Source organism: Mastigoproctus giganteus, chromosome 1 (assembly GCF_048544385.1).
Source record: "Mastigoproctus giganteus isolate SK-2022 chromosome 1, ASM4854438v1, whole genome shotgun sequence".
In the NCBI taxonomy this organism is placed as follows: Eukaryota; Metazoa; Arthropoda; class Arachnida; order Uropygi; family Thelyphonidae; genus Mastigoproctus; species Mastigoproctus giganteus.
The window spans coordinates 215,786,453-215,804,575 of record NC_143575.1 but is presented as its reverse complement, the minus strand read 5'-3'; the positions used below and the strand labels follow the sequence as shown (position 1 = coordinate 215,804,575).

Sequence of the window (18,123 nt, the reverse complement as noted above, 5' to 3'; positions counted from 1 at the left end):
GGAAATGTTGGAATAACAAGCTAATATTGTTTTGAATGATTTATATTAGTGGTCAGTGAACAATAAACTGAAAATTAGTCTAGTTAAGACTAAAATGATTTTTAAAACTCAGACTACAATAGACAACCTGAGATTAAAATGAATGCTTTACAGATTCCTGTGGTTAAGGAAAATAAGTATATCTGTGAGTTACGATAGACCCTAAATTAAGCTTTTATTCTCATTTATTACTCATGACAGATAGTCAAAAGGTATTCAGTTTCAAGAATACCTAGGAACTGACTGTGGTGTATATAAGAAAACCTTGTTATTGTATTATAAAGTTGTATTCCTCCCTTTGGTAACTTATGTAACAGGAACATGGTTGCATAAGGTGGGAATAGTCGGGCACCAAAAGAAGAGTTACTCGCTTCAAAGGCTAATGCAAACTCAATTAACTTACAGGTAACTGAGTTTGCAGAACATTATTGACTATTGCTTTCAAGTGCTGACTGACTGGAACTGTTCCTTTGGATTTATTTGTTATTTATCGGGTCTATATTACACAATTAAAAAGCAGATCCCTACTACATACCTGGGTATTCAAATAAATTTACAGAGTGACTGTCAGGCTGAGAAGAGATGCTGGAATGAGTTGGTCAACATCTAGCAGACCAGGTGGGATACATCAGATACAGGTCATGTTATTAGGTTGTTTATGTCAGATGTTACATATTTATTTAATAAAGTAACCAAAACATGGTTTTCTCTGGATTTGGATACCTAATTCATTGTAACTGGACATGGATCTTTAAATGAGAAACTTTTTCAGTTGGGTCTAACAGCTCAATGACTTGTGTGAAACACAGGAAAATTGGAAACATGTTATATTAATGTCCTCATTTAAATCTACTTCAATACTGGTAGTTGCACATCTTAATTGATTTTCATCATGTGCTCAAGATTTACTTTTAATATATTTCATTTTTGAAAAGAAAGTTTCACAAACATGTGAATCCGAAGGTGCTTGCAATTTTTTGTGCAAAAAATCTTAATTTGGGATACTTTTCCGCTGTGATATACGTATTGTTGAAAGTTGATTTTTGAATGTGTTTCTTTGAAATTTGATTATTGAATGTGTTTTAATTCATTATAGCACTGTAAATCAATTACCGTATTTCCCCATGTATAAGACGCACCTTAATTTTGGGGCCCGAAATTTGAAAAAAAAAATGTATTATATAAAGTTATTGAGCTCAAGTTTTATTCAGAACGTGGCAAAACGTAACCTAATATACTGGTAACAAGTGCGAAACAATGAGCGCAAAGACAACAAGCGTGAAAAAGTGGAAAATGCAAGTAAAAAAATCTACAACCACTGTATAAGACGCACCCAGTTTTTTTGACCCCAAATTTTTCAAAAAAAAGTGTGTCTTATACATGGGGAAATACGGTACTTCCATCTGCAGAGTTTCTGGTTCGAAGAAGTACAGCTGGTCTAGTATTATATTTCTTTTTATTTATCATGTCTAGTGTAGCTAGTGAATGATTTCTCACTGATGTAGTCAGTAGTATAAAAATCATCTGGTGGGCCCCAAAAAAATGTGGCAGGTTGGCCAGGCCTGTTATAAACTAAACTTTGACTCATTATTTCTGAAGGGGTGCAAAGTCTACCACAATCCTTCTCAAAGCAATCAGAATTGTTTGCTATCTAACAGACAATTAAAACCAATTCTAAATTATCTAGGATTTTTCTCTGTGGACAGAAAAATCATAGTTAATGTTTGAAAGCATACTGTATTAGTAAATGGTCTACAGCTGTATTTTAATATGAAATGTATATTTTCTTGTTTATACTCCAGCACAACCATTTGGCCAGAGGAGTTGACATTGTTTTGGCAATTAATACAACCATTAATCATATTTAGCAGTCATGCAGACTTGAACCACATTCCATTTAACACTTGTGCATCAAATGCAGTGTGGAATTTACAAAAACCACTCCAACTTTTTGAAAGTCAAAAGTTTGCTGCTATGTATTAGTTAATTGATCACAATTTAATTAGTTATTCGGTTTTCACTTCTATTAATGAGAGAAAAAGACAAATTCACCAAGTACGTTAACCTATTTGCCAATATATGATTCTTAAAATGTGCCAGCTGGCACATTTTAAAATCATAAAATTTTATTCGGAAACTGGCCTAAACCAGGCTGCTCGAGTTCTGTATGGCATGGCTTGAGGATACTGATGTGACCTGACTGTCATCTCTGTTGGTGTTTTAGCATCTAAATGGGAATCAGCCATCTAATGTTGCCTTTCCAACATTGGTGCATTTGTCTCCCCACCCTTTTTTGGAAAGAGCACCTTCCATCCCTGCTTCCCCCAAGGCCCTTAGAATTACAAAAAAATATATATTTTTTTTTTTTTTTTATTATCATAAAATTTACTGTACGGAACAAATATTAATACCAAAATTTTATAATAAAGATTTACTTTACCAGCTGCCACTGATACATTTAAAGAGTCAATGTTAGAATCATCACGTCTTGCGAACACAGATATCTGCAAATCACATAATGCAGTTATTGACTGAGAAATGCCAACTCCTTCATTACCTGAATAAAATATTTAAAAAAATAATTTGAACTAGTATTATGTGAAGAGAAATAATATTTATGAAATTTAAAAATTACAGTATACAACAATATTTAGTGATATGGTACAGTGAAAACATGTTTACATGTATTTTTAATTTTGAAAACATCTTTTTAAGATTTTTCACAGGGCAAGGAACACTTAAAAAATAAGTTTGTTTTACTTTATTACATTCTTATTGTTAGAATAATAGATTACACGTAAATTGGCCAGACCTAGTACTATCCAATAACTAATAACAAAATTATTTAGTGATGCTTCTGAATGCACTACAGCAAGCGGTCATGGTGCCAGGGTTCTGTAATATATGCATGCATAATACATAAGTGAAAGAGCTACATCTGTTATCAGTGTACAAGATATAACATTAAATTTTAGATGAAAATGAATTTAAATAACTAGAAGGTTAATTGAACAAAGTGGAACCTTAAATCAGTGTCGAAAAAATAGAACACAAAGTACCCATTGTTTAAAGTGCATAATATTTAATTATTTTTCAGTAAACTCCCATTACAGCACTCTCCTGCTTTTAACACTTTTCTTCTGGTCCCAAGGTCAGTGTCATTCTTGTCTATAGTACTACCATTTAAAATGATTGTGCGTAAGTTTTTGACTTGCATTAATATTGAATTAATATTGCTTCATAAATAGTGGAACAACAAAAAAAAAAAAAAAAAAACTGAAATATCAACAGTAAAAAATAGCTCTCAAAAATGGAATTCCACTTATAATGGGAATACAGCAGATTCTCGATTTACCGGGACAATTAAAAAAAAAAAAAGAAATAAAATTCAAGTAATAAATAGAACAGGTATAAACAGATGTTTTGCAAGTTGTAAATAAGCGACAAGCGGCATTATAAGTCGTCACTGGGAGATTAGTGTACCTATTATCTTGCAATCCCTGCTGTCTTCACACCCGCTGCTCAAAAAAAAAGAAATGTTTTGTTTGTTTTAGTGCATTACATCGATTGTTGTGTTCCGTTGCACCACAAAAAAGACAAATTTTGTTTCGTTATTTATGTTAGGGATGTCAAAATTTTGTTTTTTTGTTCGCTTTCAGTTAAACAAAAATTTGCAATTATTCAAAAGTTTGAAAATGGTGCATCCGTTAAATCTTTATTAAAGAACCATTATAATGTTGGTGACCAAACCATACCCAACATCGTAAAAAATATAGGAAAGCTATTAGACTTAAAATCGACATCGCAAAAAATAAAGGGAACCATCATATTGGACACGGGAGTAGTGCGCAGTAATTTTTTACGTTTTTTTATTTCGCCATAATTTTTTATGTAGGTTGCCGAACATTTTTCAGTACAGCAAGTCCCCAACTTACGCAACTACGGATTTACGTAAATTTTTTTCACTCGATTTTTTTTTTTTTTTAGGATTGTAAAATTTAAACAAACAAAAATAATAAATAAATAAAATAAGCAATCAATAATGACGATCATGGCACGTGTGAGATATGGAGTAAAAAGCAAAAAAATAGGTAAGAAGAGAAGATTCTTAGAATTTATTTGGTTTTTTTTTTTTTTTTTTTTATATGACTGAAGATTTCAGTGAAAGAGGGACACATTTCACCATAATAACATAAAAACCCACAGAATTCCAGCTATCCATATTTTTGCAAATGCAATAAGATCGAGTTTACTACCCATTTATAATTAGATGCACGAACAGAAAAGCCCAATAACACGAAAAGTGCAAATTGTTTTTGTTTTATGGCATGGACCTCCAGAAATGTGCTTTAGCAAAATGTGAGCTCGCGCGGGGTGATAATAGTGAGTTTTTGCCTTAACCCTCTGAAGTTCTTTACAGAAAATTTCATTTTGACCGTTATCATGGTGCTGAATAAGAGAATAAGTGACAGCGGTACTAGTAAATCTACCAAGAAATGGAAAGTGATCGATTTGGATCAGAAAATTAAACTAATTAAGGATGTATGAAAATGGTCAAACATTAACAAGTATCACACTGAATTCAGATTTGTTAATAATAATATAGTAGTTATTAGTCATTCCCGAGTTACGTAAAACTCGAAGAAGTAGAGTCCTGGAACATATCTTGGGGACTTCCGTATTTTTGGATTAACTGGGAAATTGATTATCCGGGATTTGTTTTTTACCATCTATCCTGGAAAATTGAGAGTCTACATATGCCATTTTAATACTATACATTAGTATTAAAATGGCATAATGATGCAAGGAAACGAACTTATTCTGCACTTTTGGGGGGGGGGGAGTCAGATTATTATCTTAAAAGCTAGTAGTTTGGCAAAATTTAAAGAGTTTACCAAATTCTTTAAAGAAGCTTTTATATAAGCTAAACAGCCTGTTCCTCTTTGCTCCAATCAACCATCATCTGATTAAAGGTAATGGTATACCAAACACTATCAGCTTTCTTTTTTGTTGCTCTCTATTTTTTTTTTGTTTGGTTTATCAAAATTCATAAACAGACAGAATTTTAGCTTACCAGTCAAATGCTGCTGGTCACATAAAAAGAACTTACAGGCCACGAATCCCTTGTGTAGATGATGTATAGAGCTATGATGTTAAAGAAGCCATGTGTTGCTCTTTCTTTTTACAACACTGGCTAAAACTAGAATCTGAAAACTATACAATTCATGAACACACAAGAACATTCATACGTACATCTGTTTTAACCCTTTCAGGAGTGAGTTTGCCAACTATGTGAGGGCTTTGGGGAGGGGGGGGTCATTCTTCTAGGAGTTGGTCCTGGATAGCTGTACATATGTATTTTTTAGTGGAATTTTAAAGTTCTGTAAAATAAAAATAAAACTTTATACATAATTATTAGTGCAAGTGCAAGATGCCTGGTCAGCATAAAGAGGAAAAGACCAAACCCTCTAGCACATGACAGCACAACAAAACAAATGGCACTCAGTCCACGGCGGCTTTCACTCCCCCTCTTACAGCAGCGAGAGGATCACGGTGGAAGCAGAGGGTGCTAAGAATCTCTGGGTACGATCAGACTGCCATGCACGGAAACTGAACTTGGCCTATTACAATGTAAGATCGCTCATGGGTGATGACAGAATACTAGAGCTGGAAAAGGAATTAGAAAATGTAAATTGGAATATCATCGGTTTGGCTGAAACAAGAAGAAGAAATGAATCACTTATAAGTTTATTAAGTGGAAATCTGCTGTACACCAATGGTTTTTTTTTTTTTTTTTTTTAGGAGCATTAGCAACTAAGGCCATATTGCTCCAGGAATATGCGGTGGTAGTCTTGACACCCTTGGTGATATACATCACGAAGGGTGTCAAGACTACTACTCAGTATTTCTAATAGGTATAAGCTAAAGGTTATAATGATTTATGCATCAACATCGAGCCATGATGATGAAGAGGTTGAATAAATGTACACCGAAATTGAGAGTCCTATATGAGCAGAAAACCCACTACACTATTATTATGGGGGACTTCAATGCTAAGGTTGGAAAAAGGCAAAACAGCGCAGAAAGAGGAACTATAGGAAATTTTGGAATTGGTGAAAGAAATAAAAGAGGTGAAAGACTTGTGGAATTTGCAGAATCTCAAGGACTGTCAGTAATGAACACTTTTTTCAAGAAAAGGGTGAACAGAAAGTGGACATGGAAGAGTCCAAATGGATTAACAACTAATGAACTCGACTTCATCCTCACTAACAGAAGATATATTGTTAATGATGTTACCGTCCTGAATAAGGTAAATGTTGGAAGTGATCACAGAATGGTAAGATGTACACTTGATATAGATGTAGGAAAGGAAAGGAAAAAACTGACTTCAGTAAATAATACAAAGGTCTTTGAGATAACAGAGGAGGAGAAAAAGCAGTATGTACTGGAACTTAAGAACAAGTTTGAGCTTCTGCAGACTGCTCAGGACCAAGATATCGACGAGGAATACTACAACTTTCTGAAAGTGATAAAGCCCAAGAAACCTATAGAGAAAAAGAAATCCAAAGAAGAAAAAATTAGTCAAGAAACGCTTGTCATGATGAACCGAAGACGACAAATGAAGAGCAAGAAAAACACTGACGGGGAGAAAATTGAGTATACAGGCATACCTCGGTTAACGTTACCTCTGATAACGAAGTCCACAATTTCAAGCCCCATTTAACATAAAAAATATTCCAGTTTAATCACCTGAAATCTAAACAAACTGAAGAAATTACCGAAACCTTTGGGGCTTCTCGTGGTTGGTTCGAGAAATTTAAAAAACGGGCCAGGATTCATAGTGTAAAATTAACAGGAGAAGTTTCCAGAAAAACTAAAGGAAATAATTGAACGTGAAAAATTTCCGCCAAATTTGGTGTTCAATGTTAACGAAAGCTGTTTGTTCTAGAAACGGCTACCAACAAAAAGCTTTATTGCTGTTGAAGAAAAATCAGCTGCTGGGTTCAAAGCAGCCAAAGACCGTTTAACGTTACTCTTTGGATCAAATGCCTCTGGCGATTATAAATTAAAATTGTTATTAGTTTACCATTCATAAAATCCGAGGGCGTTAAAAGGTAACATAAAAATGAATTTACCTGTAATATGGAAAGCAAATAGAAAAGCGCGGGTTACCAAGGAGTTATTTACTGATTGGTTTGTTAACCACTTTTGTCCTGAAGTAAAACGGTATTGTCAAAAAAACAACTTTGAAGAAAAAGCTCTTTTGTTGTTAGACAATGCTCCGGGACATCCTACTGATCTTAACACGTTGGACACATGCATTCCTGTCAAAGTTGTGTTTCTTCCAGCAAACACAACTTCCCTGATTCAACCATTGGATCAGGGAGTAATAGCATCATTTAAAGCTTATTATCTGCGTCGAACATTAAGCAGTTTAACTGAACTAGAGGATAAACAGGAAATGACAGTTAAAACTTTTTGGAAAAACTACACCATTAAAAACGCAATTGAAAACATTGATAGTTCTTGGAAAGAAGTCACTAAGAAATGCTTACATGGAGTTTGGCGCAAAATATGGCCAGAAGTTGTACTAGAAGAAGAAAATAACATCCAAGAAATTAGAAATGAAGTTATCCAGATGGCTCAATCAATAGGTTTCAAAAATGTCGATGAAGAGGATGTTAGAAATTTATTGAATGCCGAAGATGATGGTTTTTCAGTGGAAGATTTAGAAAACCTTGTTAGCAACGAAGACAAAGATAATGAAGACGAAGTTAAAGAAGTTCCTTCTGAAAAAGTGTTAACAACCAAAAATTTAAAAAGGTGCTTAAATGACATTGAAAACGTTTTAAATTTTTTTAGTGAAAATGATCCTGATTTAGGAAGAAGTTTTATTGTTAAGCGATCAGTGTTAAATGCAATAACTCTGTATAGGCAATTGTTAAATGAAAGAGAAAAAAAGCATAAGCAATCAACTTTAGACTCATATTTTAAAATGTGATTTCACTTTGTATGTAAGTTGACTGTTTATTTAATAAAACTTTTCTTTTTTTCGAAAAAAAAGCTTTTCATTTTCTTTACGTAGGAACGTATCCCTATTCTGGCCATAGTATTTTTACCTCTGAAAACGAAGTTTCGCTTAACGAAGTAATTTCGTGGAACGCATTCTATTCGTTATTCGAGGTATGCCTGTACTGCGTTATGCAAAGCCATTAGAAAGAGACTCAGAGAGGACATAAGAAGATTTAACACAAGAAAAGTAGAACAAACATTAAGGGAAAACAAGGGATTAAATCAGCAGCCATGAGCAGTAATACAGAAAGACATGATACTGAAACTGAAGAATAGCGATGGTGTACTTATAAATAGCAGCGAAGGCATAATTCAAATAGCAGAAGACTACTATAGAGAATTATACAAGGAGCGAGGGAATGATGCCAGCAGTGGGGAAGATGGATTGCAAAGTAGCAACACATACGACATACCCGATATTCTTCCTGATGAGGTAGAACATGCACTGAAGAAATGAAGAATCAGAAAGCCCCGGGGGAATATGAAGTTACTGTAGAGTTGTTAAAATTGGGAGGAAGAGACATGCACAAAAACTGGCAAGACTCTTCACAAAATGCATTAGAAAAGGTGTGACGCCTAAGCAGTGGAATAATGCAATCATAGTTTTGCTGCATAAGAAAGGAGATAAATCAGAGATTGGAAATTATAGACCAATTAGCTTGTTATCCCACATCTACAAGTTGATAAGGGTCATTACTAACAGATTAGAAAGAATACTTGATGAGAATCAACCGAAAGAGCAAGCTGGCTTTAGGACAGGATTCTCAACTATGGATCACCTTCATGTAATATCACAGCTAATAGAGAAAGCAAATGAACATAAAACACCATTATGCCTGGCATTTGTGGATTATGAAAAGGCATTTGACTCCATACAGCATAAGGCAATGTTTTGGGCACTGGAAAGACAAGGCATAGATACCCCATATATTATGATTTTGATGAAAATATATGAGAGTGCTACCTCCTTTATTAGACTAGACAAAGACAGTAGGAAATTTAAAATCGAGAAAGGAGTTCGACAAGGAGACAATATCTCTGAAGCTGTTTACTGCTGCCCTTGAGGAAGCTTTCAGAAGATTAGACTGGTCGCAGAAAGGAGTCAATGTGAACGGAGAGTACCTAAACCATTTACGATTTGCAGATGACATTGTGGTCATAAGCCACAATCCCAAAGAATCAGAGGAAAATCTTAATCAGTTATGCACAGTTAGTAAGGATTTTGGACTAAAGATGAATATGGCTAAAACAAAAGTAATGAACAAGTATGCCACAGAAAGGGAAATAAGGATTGAGGGAGCAGTAATTGAAAAGGTGGAGTCATATACTTATCTGGGACAAGTTATTAGCTGTAATAATGATAAATGGCTGGAAGTCAAGAGAAGAATAAATTTTGGATGGATAGCATTCAGGAAATATAGTCACATACTGAAGAGCAATATCCCAGTTTGTCTGAAACGTAAAATAATGAACCAATGTATACTCCCCACTATGACTTATGGAAGTGAAACTTGGGCACTCACCAAAAGAATGGAAGAGAAGCTGAGAACTACACAGCAAAGAATGGAACAAATTATATTGGGAATCAGACTGTTAGATAAGAAGAGAAACACATGGATTAGGCAGCAAACTCAAGTAAAGGACATTCTTATCAAAACTAATGAACTAAAATGGTCTTGGGCAGGACACATAGCTCGAAGTCATGATGACAGATGGACTAAGAAAATAACAGAATGGTACCCAAGAGGAGCTTGGAAAAAAACCTGGAAGACAATGGTGGAGATGGATAGATGAAATTTATGAGTTTGTGGGTTGTAAATGGATGGCCATTGCACAAAACTGAAGGAACTGGAAAGTTGGTGGAGAGGCCTTCATCCTGCTGTGGATTGAAAATGGCTGATAATGATTAGTGCAATGTAGAAAATTCTTTGAAGGCTATCACTTTCTATTAGATTGAGACTAAAGCCAGGTATTTACTTTTTCAGTTTTTCAGCTCTCTCTTCATTCCAATCAATCACCAGCTTTTAAATATTAATTTGTTCTTATTTTGACTTGATTGCCCAACATTACAATGGAATTATTATCAAAAAAAAAAAAAAAGAGAGAGAGAGAGAAGAAGAAGGAAAAAAAAAAATATATATATATATATGTGTGTGCTGTTCTTTCAGTGACATACATAGAATAGAATGCATCTTTAATTTCTTAAAGGAATTTAGGTAATTTTCAGATGTTTTGTGGTAGCACTTCCTTTTCTTTAGTGAGAGAGATGAATTTGCTGTCCTTATTAAGCTATTAACTTCACACAGTTACTGGTGTGAAGTAACTGTGTGAACAGGCAAATCAACACAATAATTAATTTTAAAAATGAAATGCACAAGTGTTTAGTCTAATCATACCAGAAACTTACCAAAGACAAGAACTGTAGGCCTGTTAAGCAAAACTTCAGATATATCACTAATCTCTGACTCTGAATAGTGTGTAGCATGCTTAGTATATCCTGTAGTTCCCACTATGCACCATCCTTGTTTCTTTTTGTTCTAAAAGAAAAATTAGGTTTCATTATATTTCAAAATATACCAAACATCTGATCTCATTGAAACCAGCCAAATAATGCATATAGGGTGAGAGAGCCCACCTGCAGATGGTACATCAGGGCAGAAGACAATCACTTGTTTGTTAGTTTCTCTATGTGTAACAGTCTGCTGTTCACTTTAAATGAAGTTTTGTATTATTTCATTAGATATCTAGTTTGATGAGATGTTAGGATGACTGTCTATGCAAACCCTTCTTTAATATCGGGATTTTCTTCGTTGGCAATGTTACAGTAGAAGGGAAAAGCAGAAAAGTAATACAGCTATCTTCTCAATATACTACCTTCCCTTATCTTTTATAGGTTTCCATAATGCCTATATTTCCACTTCAGATTTATTGTCAATGTCTGAAGTCTCAGGAACACGGTACTATATTAATTTACTTTGTAGCTTTAGAATATTTTCAGGTGTTTGCTTTTTCTGATACAAGAATCAAGATTCAGCATTGGCAAAAGAACTTAACTCTTTATTTGTGTATTTCATCCAACAAAATTGCTGGGGTGGGGGGTCCAAAGATCTGACATTCATGTTATAAAATATTGACAGAATCTAACGTCTTTCATTGAATGCTTAACTATTGAAAGTGACAAATTTATTAATGTGGCAGTTTAGTAAAAAAAAAAGAAGGTACTGTCTGAAAACAAAGGTTAGAAAAAATAATTCTATTCTCAGTTTTTTTTTTTTTTTTTTTTTTCTCTCTCTCTCTCTCTTTACTATCTGGACACAGTAAAGAGAGAAAAACAATGTCCTTACAGTGATAGTTACAGAAATTATACTTACACTCATTTTAGAAATGAATACATTATCCACAGTGTCAACTTAAAGAAACTGCTAGATTGGTGGGGAGGGGGGAGAGTGATACACAGACTAATAACTTAACAAGAGGCAGAGGTGTGAGTGATTCTTTCATTGCTTCTACTATAACATACAGCAGTCCTAGAAAGCAAGATGTCAGAGATTTCAAGACTTGCTGGGGGTACTAAGAATAAATCAGGTGCGTGTATACTTGCATGTACACTAATGCTAGAAGCATAGTAAATAAATTTTATGAAGTACTGGTTAAGTCATCAAATGCAGACACTGTGGAGATATTGGACACATGGTATCACTCAGATGTAAAGGAATCAGAATTTGAATATAGAAAGTACAATGTGAACTGAAAGGATCAGCATAGGAGAGGTGGGGAGGGGTTATGCTCTTAAAGAAACATGTTAAATCTAAGGCAGTGCATCCAGTTAACATGGGTAGCTAGTACAATCTTCAGTCAGTTTGGTGTGACATTTAGCACAGGGAAAATGAGAGTAGACATGTGTTACAGGCTTAATGACTGTGATGATTATAAATGAACAACTACAGTAAGCACCAGTTATAGTGATCACTGGTTATTAGAATCAGTCACTTTGTAGAATCAAATTCAAAGAACCAATTCAAATCAATAAAATGTACTACACTTTCATCGTTTGTTCCCATTTTCAGTTATAAGGATCAATTTTGAATGCCTCTGTGATATTTTTCTAACGGTCTGGAGGTCAAATTTATAGAGGTCACAACCATAAAACAATTTGCAGTTTTCGGTTTATTGGGCTTTTCTGTTAATGCAAATCTGTTGGTGCAATCAACAGGTAGTAAACTTGATCTTATTGAATTTGCGATAATACCGATGGCTGGAATTCTGTGCTTTCACTTTATTATGGTGGAATGTGTTTCCCCTTCACTGAAATCTGCTCTTCATTTCTATATCTAAACTTCGTCTCACTTGCATGTGTTGTGTTAGTTCCAATTTGTGTGTGCCGTATGCTTTGTTATTGATTGACTCATTTTTTTTTACTGTTTTAAATTTTACTACCCCCCAAAAAAAAAATGTCAGTGAACAGAAAGAGAGTGAATTTGAGTGTAAAAGATAAGTTACGAATTATAGAAATGTACAATAAATTAAACTTAGGCAATATGTCTCAAAGGGAAGCAGCAGTAAAATTAGGAGTGCTTCAGTCATCTTTATCAAAATTATTAAAATCACGTCACACATTAAACACCAAGGTGATTAGTGAAACCAGAAAAAGGAAGCGTGAAGGGAAATGCCAAACAGTAGATGAAGCTCTGTTTGTTTAATTTAAACAAGCCAGCCCAATCAATCATAGCATTCTTCTTCAAAAAGCTAATGATTTTGCTGAAAAACTACCAAAGAGTTTAAGGTGACGGACGGATGGCTGACAAGATGGAAGGAGAGGCATAATATTGTTTACAAAAAACTTCATGGAGAAAAACAGGATTCCAACGGTTCTGTAGCTGACACCTTGTTGAAAACCTCTTGGCAAACTGCATTAAATACTTATAATCCTGAAGACATTTTTAATACAGATGAAACAGGGTTGTACTACAGGGCTACCTCAGGCCACTGCATGATTTTTAAAAATTCCTCTGCTTCTGCAGGAAAGAAGATAAAGGACAGGATTACAGTTCTTTTAACATGCAACATGACAGGAACAATCAAGATGAAGCCATTAGTTATCGGCAAGAGTAAATCACCTAGATGTTTTAAAGGAGTAAAATAGCTGCCTGTTGAATGTGCCAATAATACCAATGCTTGGATGACAGCTTCTTTATTTGAAGATTATCTTCATAAATTGGATTTGCAATTGGATAAGAAAAACAAAAAAATTGCATTGGTTTTGAACTGCCTAGCTCATCCAAAGTTGACTTTCAAAAACATCGAATTAGTTTTTCTACCTTCGAATACCACATCACTGATTCAGCCTCTTGATCAGGGAATAATAAAAACCTTTAAGACCTTTTATAGATCGGATATGAGGCGAAGAATCATCCAGTTTATAGATAAAGGTTTGGAAACATCATCCGATATCACAAAGCAGATAACTGTTCTAGATGCACTTCATATGACAATGAGTGCCTAGAATGAAATTTCCAAAATCTGCATTAGCAACTGTTTCAAAAAATGTGGATTAATTATTCATGATGGTGAACTAAGTCACAATACTGATCATGTTGAAAAGCCTGAAGACATGGGTGAACAGGAGTTTAATGATTGGGTGAACATAGATGGCGATCTACAAGTTACTACAGCTTTAACAGATAAAGAAATTGCCTAGTCTGTTACTGATAATTTTGCCAAGGAGGAGTAGGAGGTAAATGAAGATGAACCCAAACAAATTCCAGTTACAAAACGGCAAACTCGTGAAGCTATAGCCGTCCTGAGGAGAGCATTGGAAGAAACTGGTGCAAGTGATCATGAATATAGACTGTTATACAATATTGAAAAATCTATAAATAGACTTTGTAGTGATAATTTAAAGCAATCTAAAATAAGTGACTATTTTAAATTATAATCATATTACAAAGTGTTATGTTTAATTAATATTAATATGTATATTAATTAAGCTACGTACGTAAGTATAAATTTATTTTTATTTTGCTAACCTGTAGATAATATTCTTCTGATTTTCACGTATCATTTAATTGGTAATAAAATGTAAATTTGTGCTTTATATCTTTATTTTTATAGCCTCTGGATAATATTTGTTGATTTTCGCCTATTAGAATTAAAATTCAATTTGCAAATGTGATCACTACAACTGGCACTTACTGTATAGAGAGAAATAGAGTAGGCCAGCAAATCAGACAGGATATCTTATCATGGAGCATTTTAACTTTCCAAATATTGACTGGAACTTCTGAGTTGGTCACTCAAACACTAACAAGACTTTTGCAGATTTATTAGATGACTGGTTTCTATAGCAACATGTTAGGGAGGCAACAAGAGAAAACATTATTCTTGATCTGATTATCAGCAGTAATTCTTCATGCATTAAGAATCTGCAGATAAAAGTCAAACTGGGTGGCAGTGATCACAGTGTACTGATGTGGGGTTCACTTAAATTCTATACAATGGGACCAACTGGTGATGTTACCAACAGTAAATTCTAAATGGGAAGCATTCAGAGAAATAATTGTAGCAGCTACTAGGCTTTTCGTATCAACTAAGAAATACTGTTCAAGGTTTTGACCAATATGGATGTCAGATGAACTAATTAGACTTGTTCCAGAGAATAAAAATGTAAGGGATGATATAAATTACTGGGCAATAGAATCACCTACTGTATATATATATACAAAGGGTACTAGGAAAGTTTTGCAATATGACGCAACAATGAATCACAGGAAGCTGCTTGTTGCTGCATGTTGAGACATGTTAATACGTGCATAGTAGCCGCCGCGCCAAGTCGATGGGCTCAGTTATTCATTAGTAGTGAGAGTGTAAAGTGCTTGCGATGGCATCGTGGTCACGAAATGAGATAAGGACAGTTTTGCGGTATAATTTCGTGCGTGGTTTAACCATAGACCAGTGCTTAGAAGAAATGACTCTTGCACTAGATGATGATTGTCCACATCGTACAACGATATTCAGGTGGTATAGAGAATTCCAAAGGGGAAATTTCACTCTGGAGGATTCTGAGACGCCGGGAAGGCCACGAACGTCAGTTACAGAGGAAAACGTTACTGCTGTGAGGAAAATGCTTGACGAAAACAGGCGAGTGACCTACCAACAGATAGAGGATACTTTGGGCCTAAATGCACCAGCAATTCGTTCGATTCTGCAAGATCATTTGCACGTGAAGAAACTTTGTTCTCTCTGGGTGCCGCACAACTGACTGAAGAGCAGATGACACGACGTGTGACTTGGTGCCGGGAGATGTTAAAAAAGTTTGATAAGGGACAATCTCGGTATGTGAACAACATCGTGACAGGTGACGAGACTTGGCTGTACTATTATGATCTGCCGACCAAGGCTCAAAACAAAGTTTGGGTCTTTGATGATGACGACACACCCGTAATTGTCAGAAAATCCCGATCTGTAAAGAAGAAAATGATAGCTGTATTTTTCAAATCGAGTGGAATTGTGGAATGTGTCGTTTTGGACACGCAGAAGACAGTCACAGCTAAGTGGTATACTGAACAATGTCTGCCTAAAGTCATTGGATCTATGAAGAACCTGCGGCCAAAGTCAAGAATGAACACCTGGTACCTCCATCACGAAAATGCTCCAGCTCACCGCGCCAAAGCCTGCACCGAATATTTGACCACGACAGGACTGAAACTTCTCGAGCACCCTCCCTACAGTCCAGACCTTGCTCCCTGCGACTTTGCACTGTTCCCGCATGTGAAAATGAAGCTAAAAGGGAGGCGGTTTTCCAGTGATGAGGACCTTCTACGGGCTTGGGACAACGAGTGTGCTTTACTCCCTAGTGAAACTTGGCAGAACTGGTTTAAAGATTGGTTTCGGAGGATGGAGAGGTGTATTGAATGTAGAGGAAATTACTTTGAAAAAATTAAATAAACAAAGCTGTATTGCAAAACTTTCCTAGTACCCTTTGTATTAGTCTGAAATCAAGTCACTAAAGGAGTTTAGGCAAGCTAAGGCAAGTTATGAAATGTCTTTAGCAAATTATGCAAAGAAAACAGCAGAGATTTTTTTTCTTATACTTTATTTATACAGGGTGTCTCAAAAATACTGGTACAAACGTTTAGGGGAGGTAGATAACATCTAAAGGAATTGAATCGCATAGGAACCCATGACCGGAAACGTCGCGGGAAAGTAGTAGCAGAGGCACAAGAAGCAGAAATGACACAAAACGGTAATTAGTGGCAAACATTTCGTTTGCCACTAATATTAATACTGGAGCACAAGATGGATGCATTTCATGATGTTACAACAGATGCTTGAAGGTTCCACCGTGAGACGCGATGCATGCGTGACACTGACGCAGCGTGGATTGGCTGACACGGTCAAACACACCTGGAGTTTCTTTGACAGTAGCAGCAGCGCAGACGAGTCTCGCCACGAGATCCATTTCCATCTCCACAGGAGATTCATACACAATAGATTTGAGGGTCCCCCCACAGAAAGAAATCAAGGCTCAATAAATCAGGTGAGCGTGGGGGCCAAGCAACAGATCCACCACGGCCAATCCATCGACGCCCAAAATGGCTGTTCAAATGGTCATGAACACACCTTCCATAATGGGCAGGCACCCCATCATGTTGAAACCAAATGTTGTGTCTCACATTTGCTGGAACATCATCAAGTAACCCTGGTAGAACTTGTTCAAGAAAGATCCGATATTTAGCAGAGTTCATGCGGGATGGTAACAGGTATGGGCCGACTAAGCAGTCACCGACCATACCTGCCCACACATTTATTGCAAAGCGATGTTGTTCTGCATGGGGGCGCACACCGTGTGGGTTGTCGTGAGCCCACACATGAGCATTGTGCTGATTGAATAAGCCTTCCCAAGTGAAATAAGCCTCATCCGTGACAAAAACATAAGCTGGAAAATTCAAGTTTTGAACACTTTCTTGGAGAAACCACTGCGCAAAAGCCACACATGCAGGATGATCTTGGGGGAGCAGTAAATGAACCCTTTGGAGATGAAAGGGGTGTAAGGAATTGTCGTGCCAGACACGCTGTACACTGTAATGAGACACTCCTGAGGCAACGGCATGTGTGCTGGTAGTAGGATTATTCTGGACAGCATTCAACACACTTTCTTCCATGGTGGGAGTTCGCATCGAACGTGGTCTGCCCGCACTACTCCTGTTACCTCTAAATGACACATAATCGCACAAATTTTGATGCACACACGCAAACAAACGGTGGTCCGGTACATGTCTGTCTGGGAAGTGTTCTCCATAAATTCATTGAGCGGCTCGTCCATTGCCCTCTGCTAATCCATACACTAGGTGCATGTCTGCCAGCTCACAGTTCATATATCGATGCATGCTCTTCGTGCGGAAACTACTGCTTGAATGAGAAACCAGAAATTTTTCCTCTTGCGAACTGATGAACAGTGCCGTCTACTGACTTTCGGTGACATTTCCGGTTATGGGTTCCTATGCGATTCACATTCCTTTAGATGTTACCTACCTCCTCTAAACGTTTGTACCAATATTTTTGAGACCCCCTGTATAAACACTACAAATAACAGGGTGAATCATACTGGTTGATGATCCTGCTCAGGTTGCTAAGAAACTGAGCAGAGGTATATAAAGATATTTTTCATCTACATTCACACATGAGGAATTCTTTAGGGAAGGGGATGTAAGAAGTTTTTGCAGAAGTGGGTAGTAGTTTGAATAAATTCAAGGAAGAACTAAATAAACTTGCAGGAGATGGTGAGGTAATGTGGAAATTTTTTTTTGTTTTGACCGATGCTGTATAAGCTTGCATTATTTACAGCTTCTTTACAGAAGGAGGATGCCAGAAGTTTATAAAAACTAACAGAGAGCTAAATGATTTTGTGACAACTCAGAGGAAAAAGGAAGGTAAAATATTGAAGCTAAACATAAAAAAGGAACCTGGGGTAGGGGGGGGGATCTATTCAATTATATTAAGGGAAGCATCAAA

At 36.0% G+C, this 18,123-nt stretch overlaps 1 protein-coding gene across 1 annotated transcript in view; it reads right to left on the bottom strand.

Moving 5' to 3' along the window:
* LOC150091517 (uncharacterized) overlaps positions 1 to 18,123 on the bottom strand; it is a 205,968-nt gene that overhangs the window by 3,462 nt on the left and 184,383 nt on the right. The window contains exons 10-11 of the mRNA XM_090368744.1: positions 10,520 to 10,649; positions 2,480 to 2,596 (exon numbers count right to left, since the gene is read on the bottom strand). Coding sequence (XP_090224870.1) covers positions 2,480 to 2,596; positions 10,520 to 10,649 — 247 coding nt within the window. The remainder of the gene's footprint in view (positions 1 to 2,479; positions 2,597 to 10,519; positions 10,650 to 18,123) is intronic.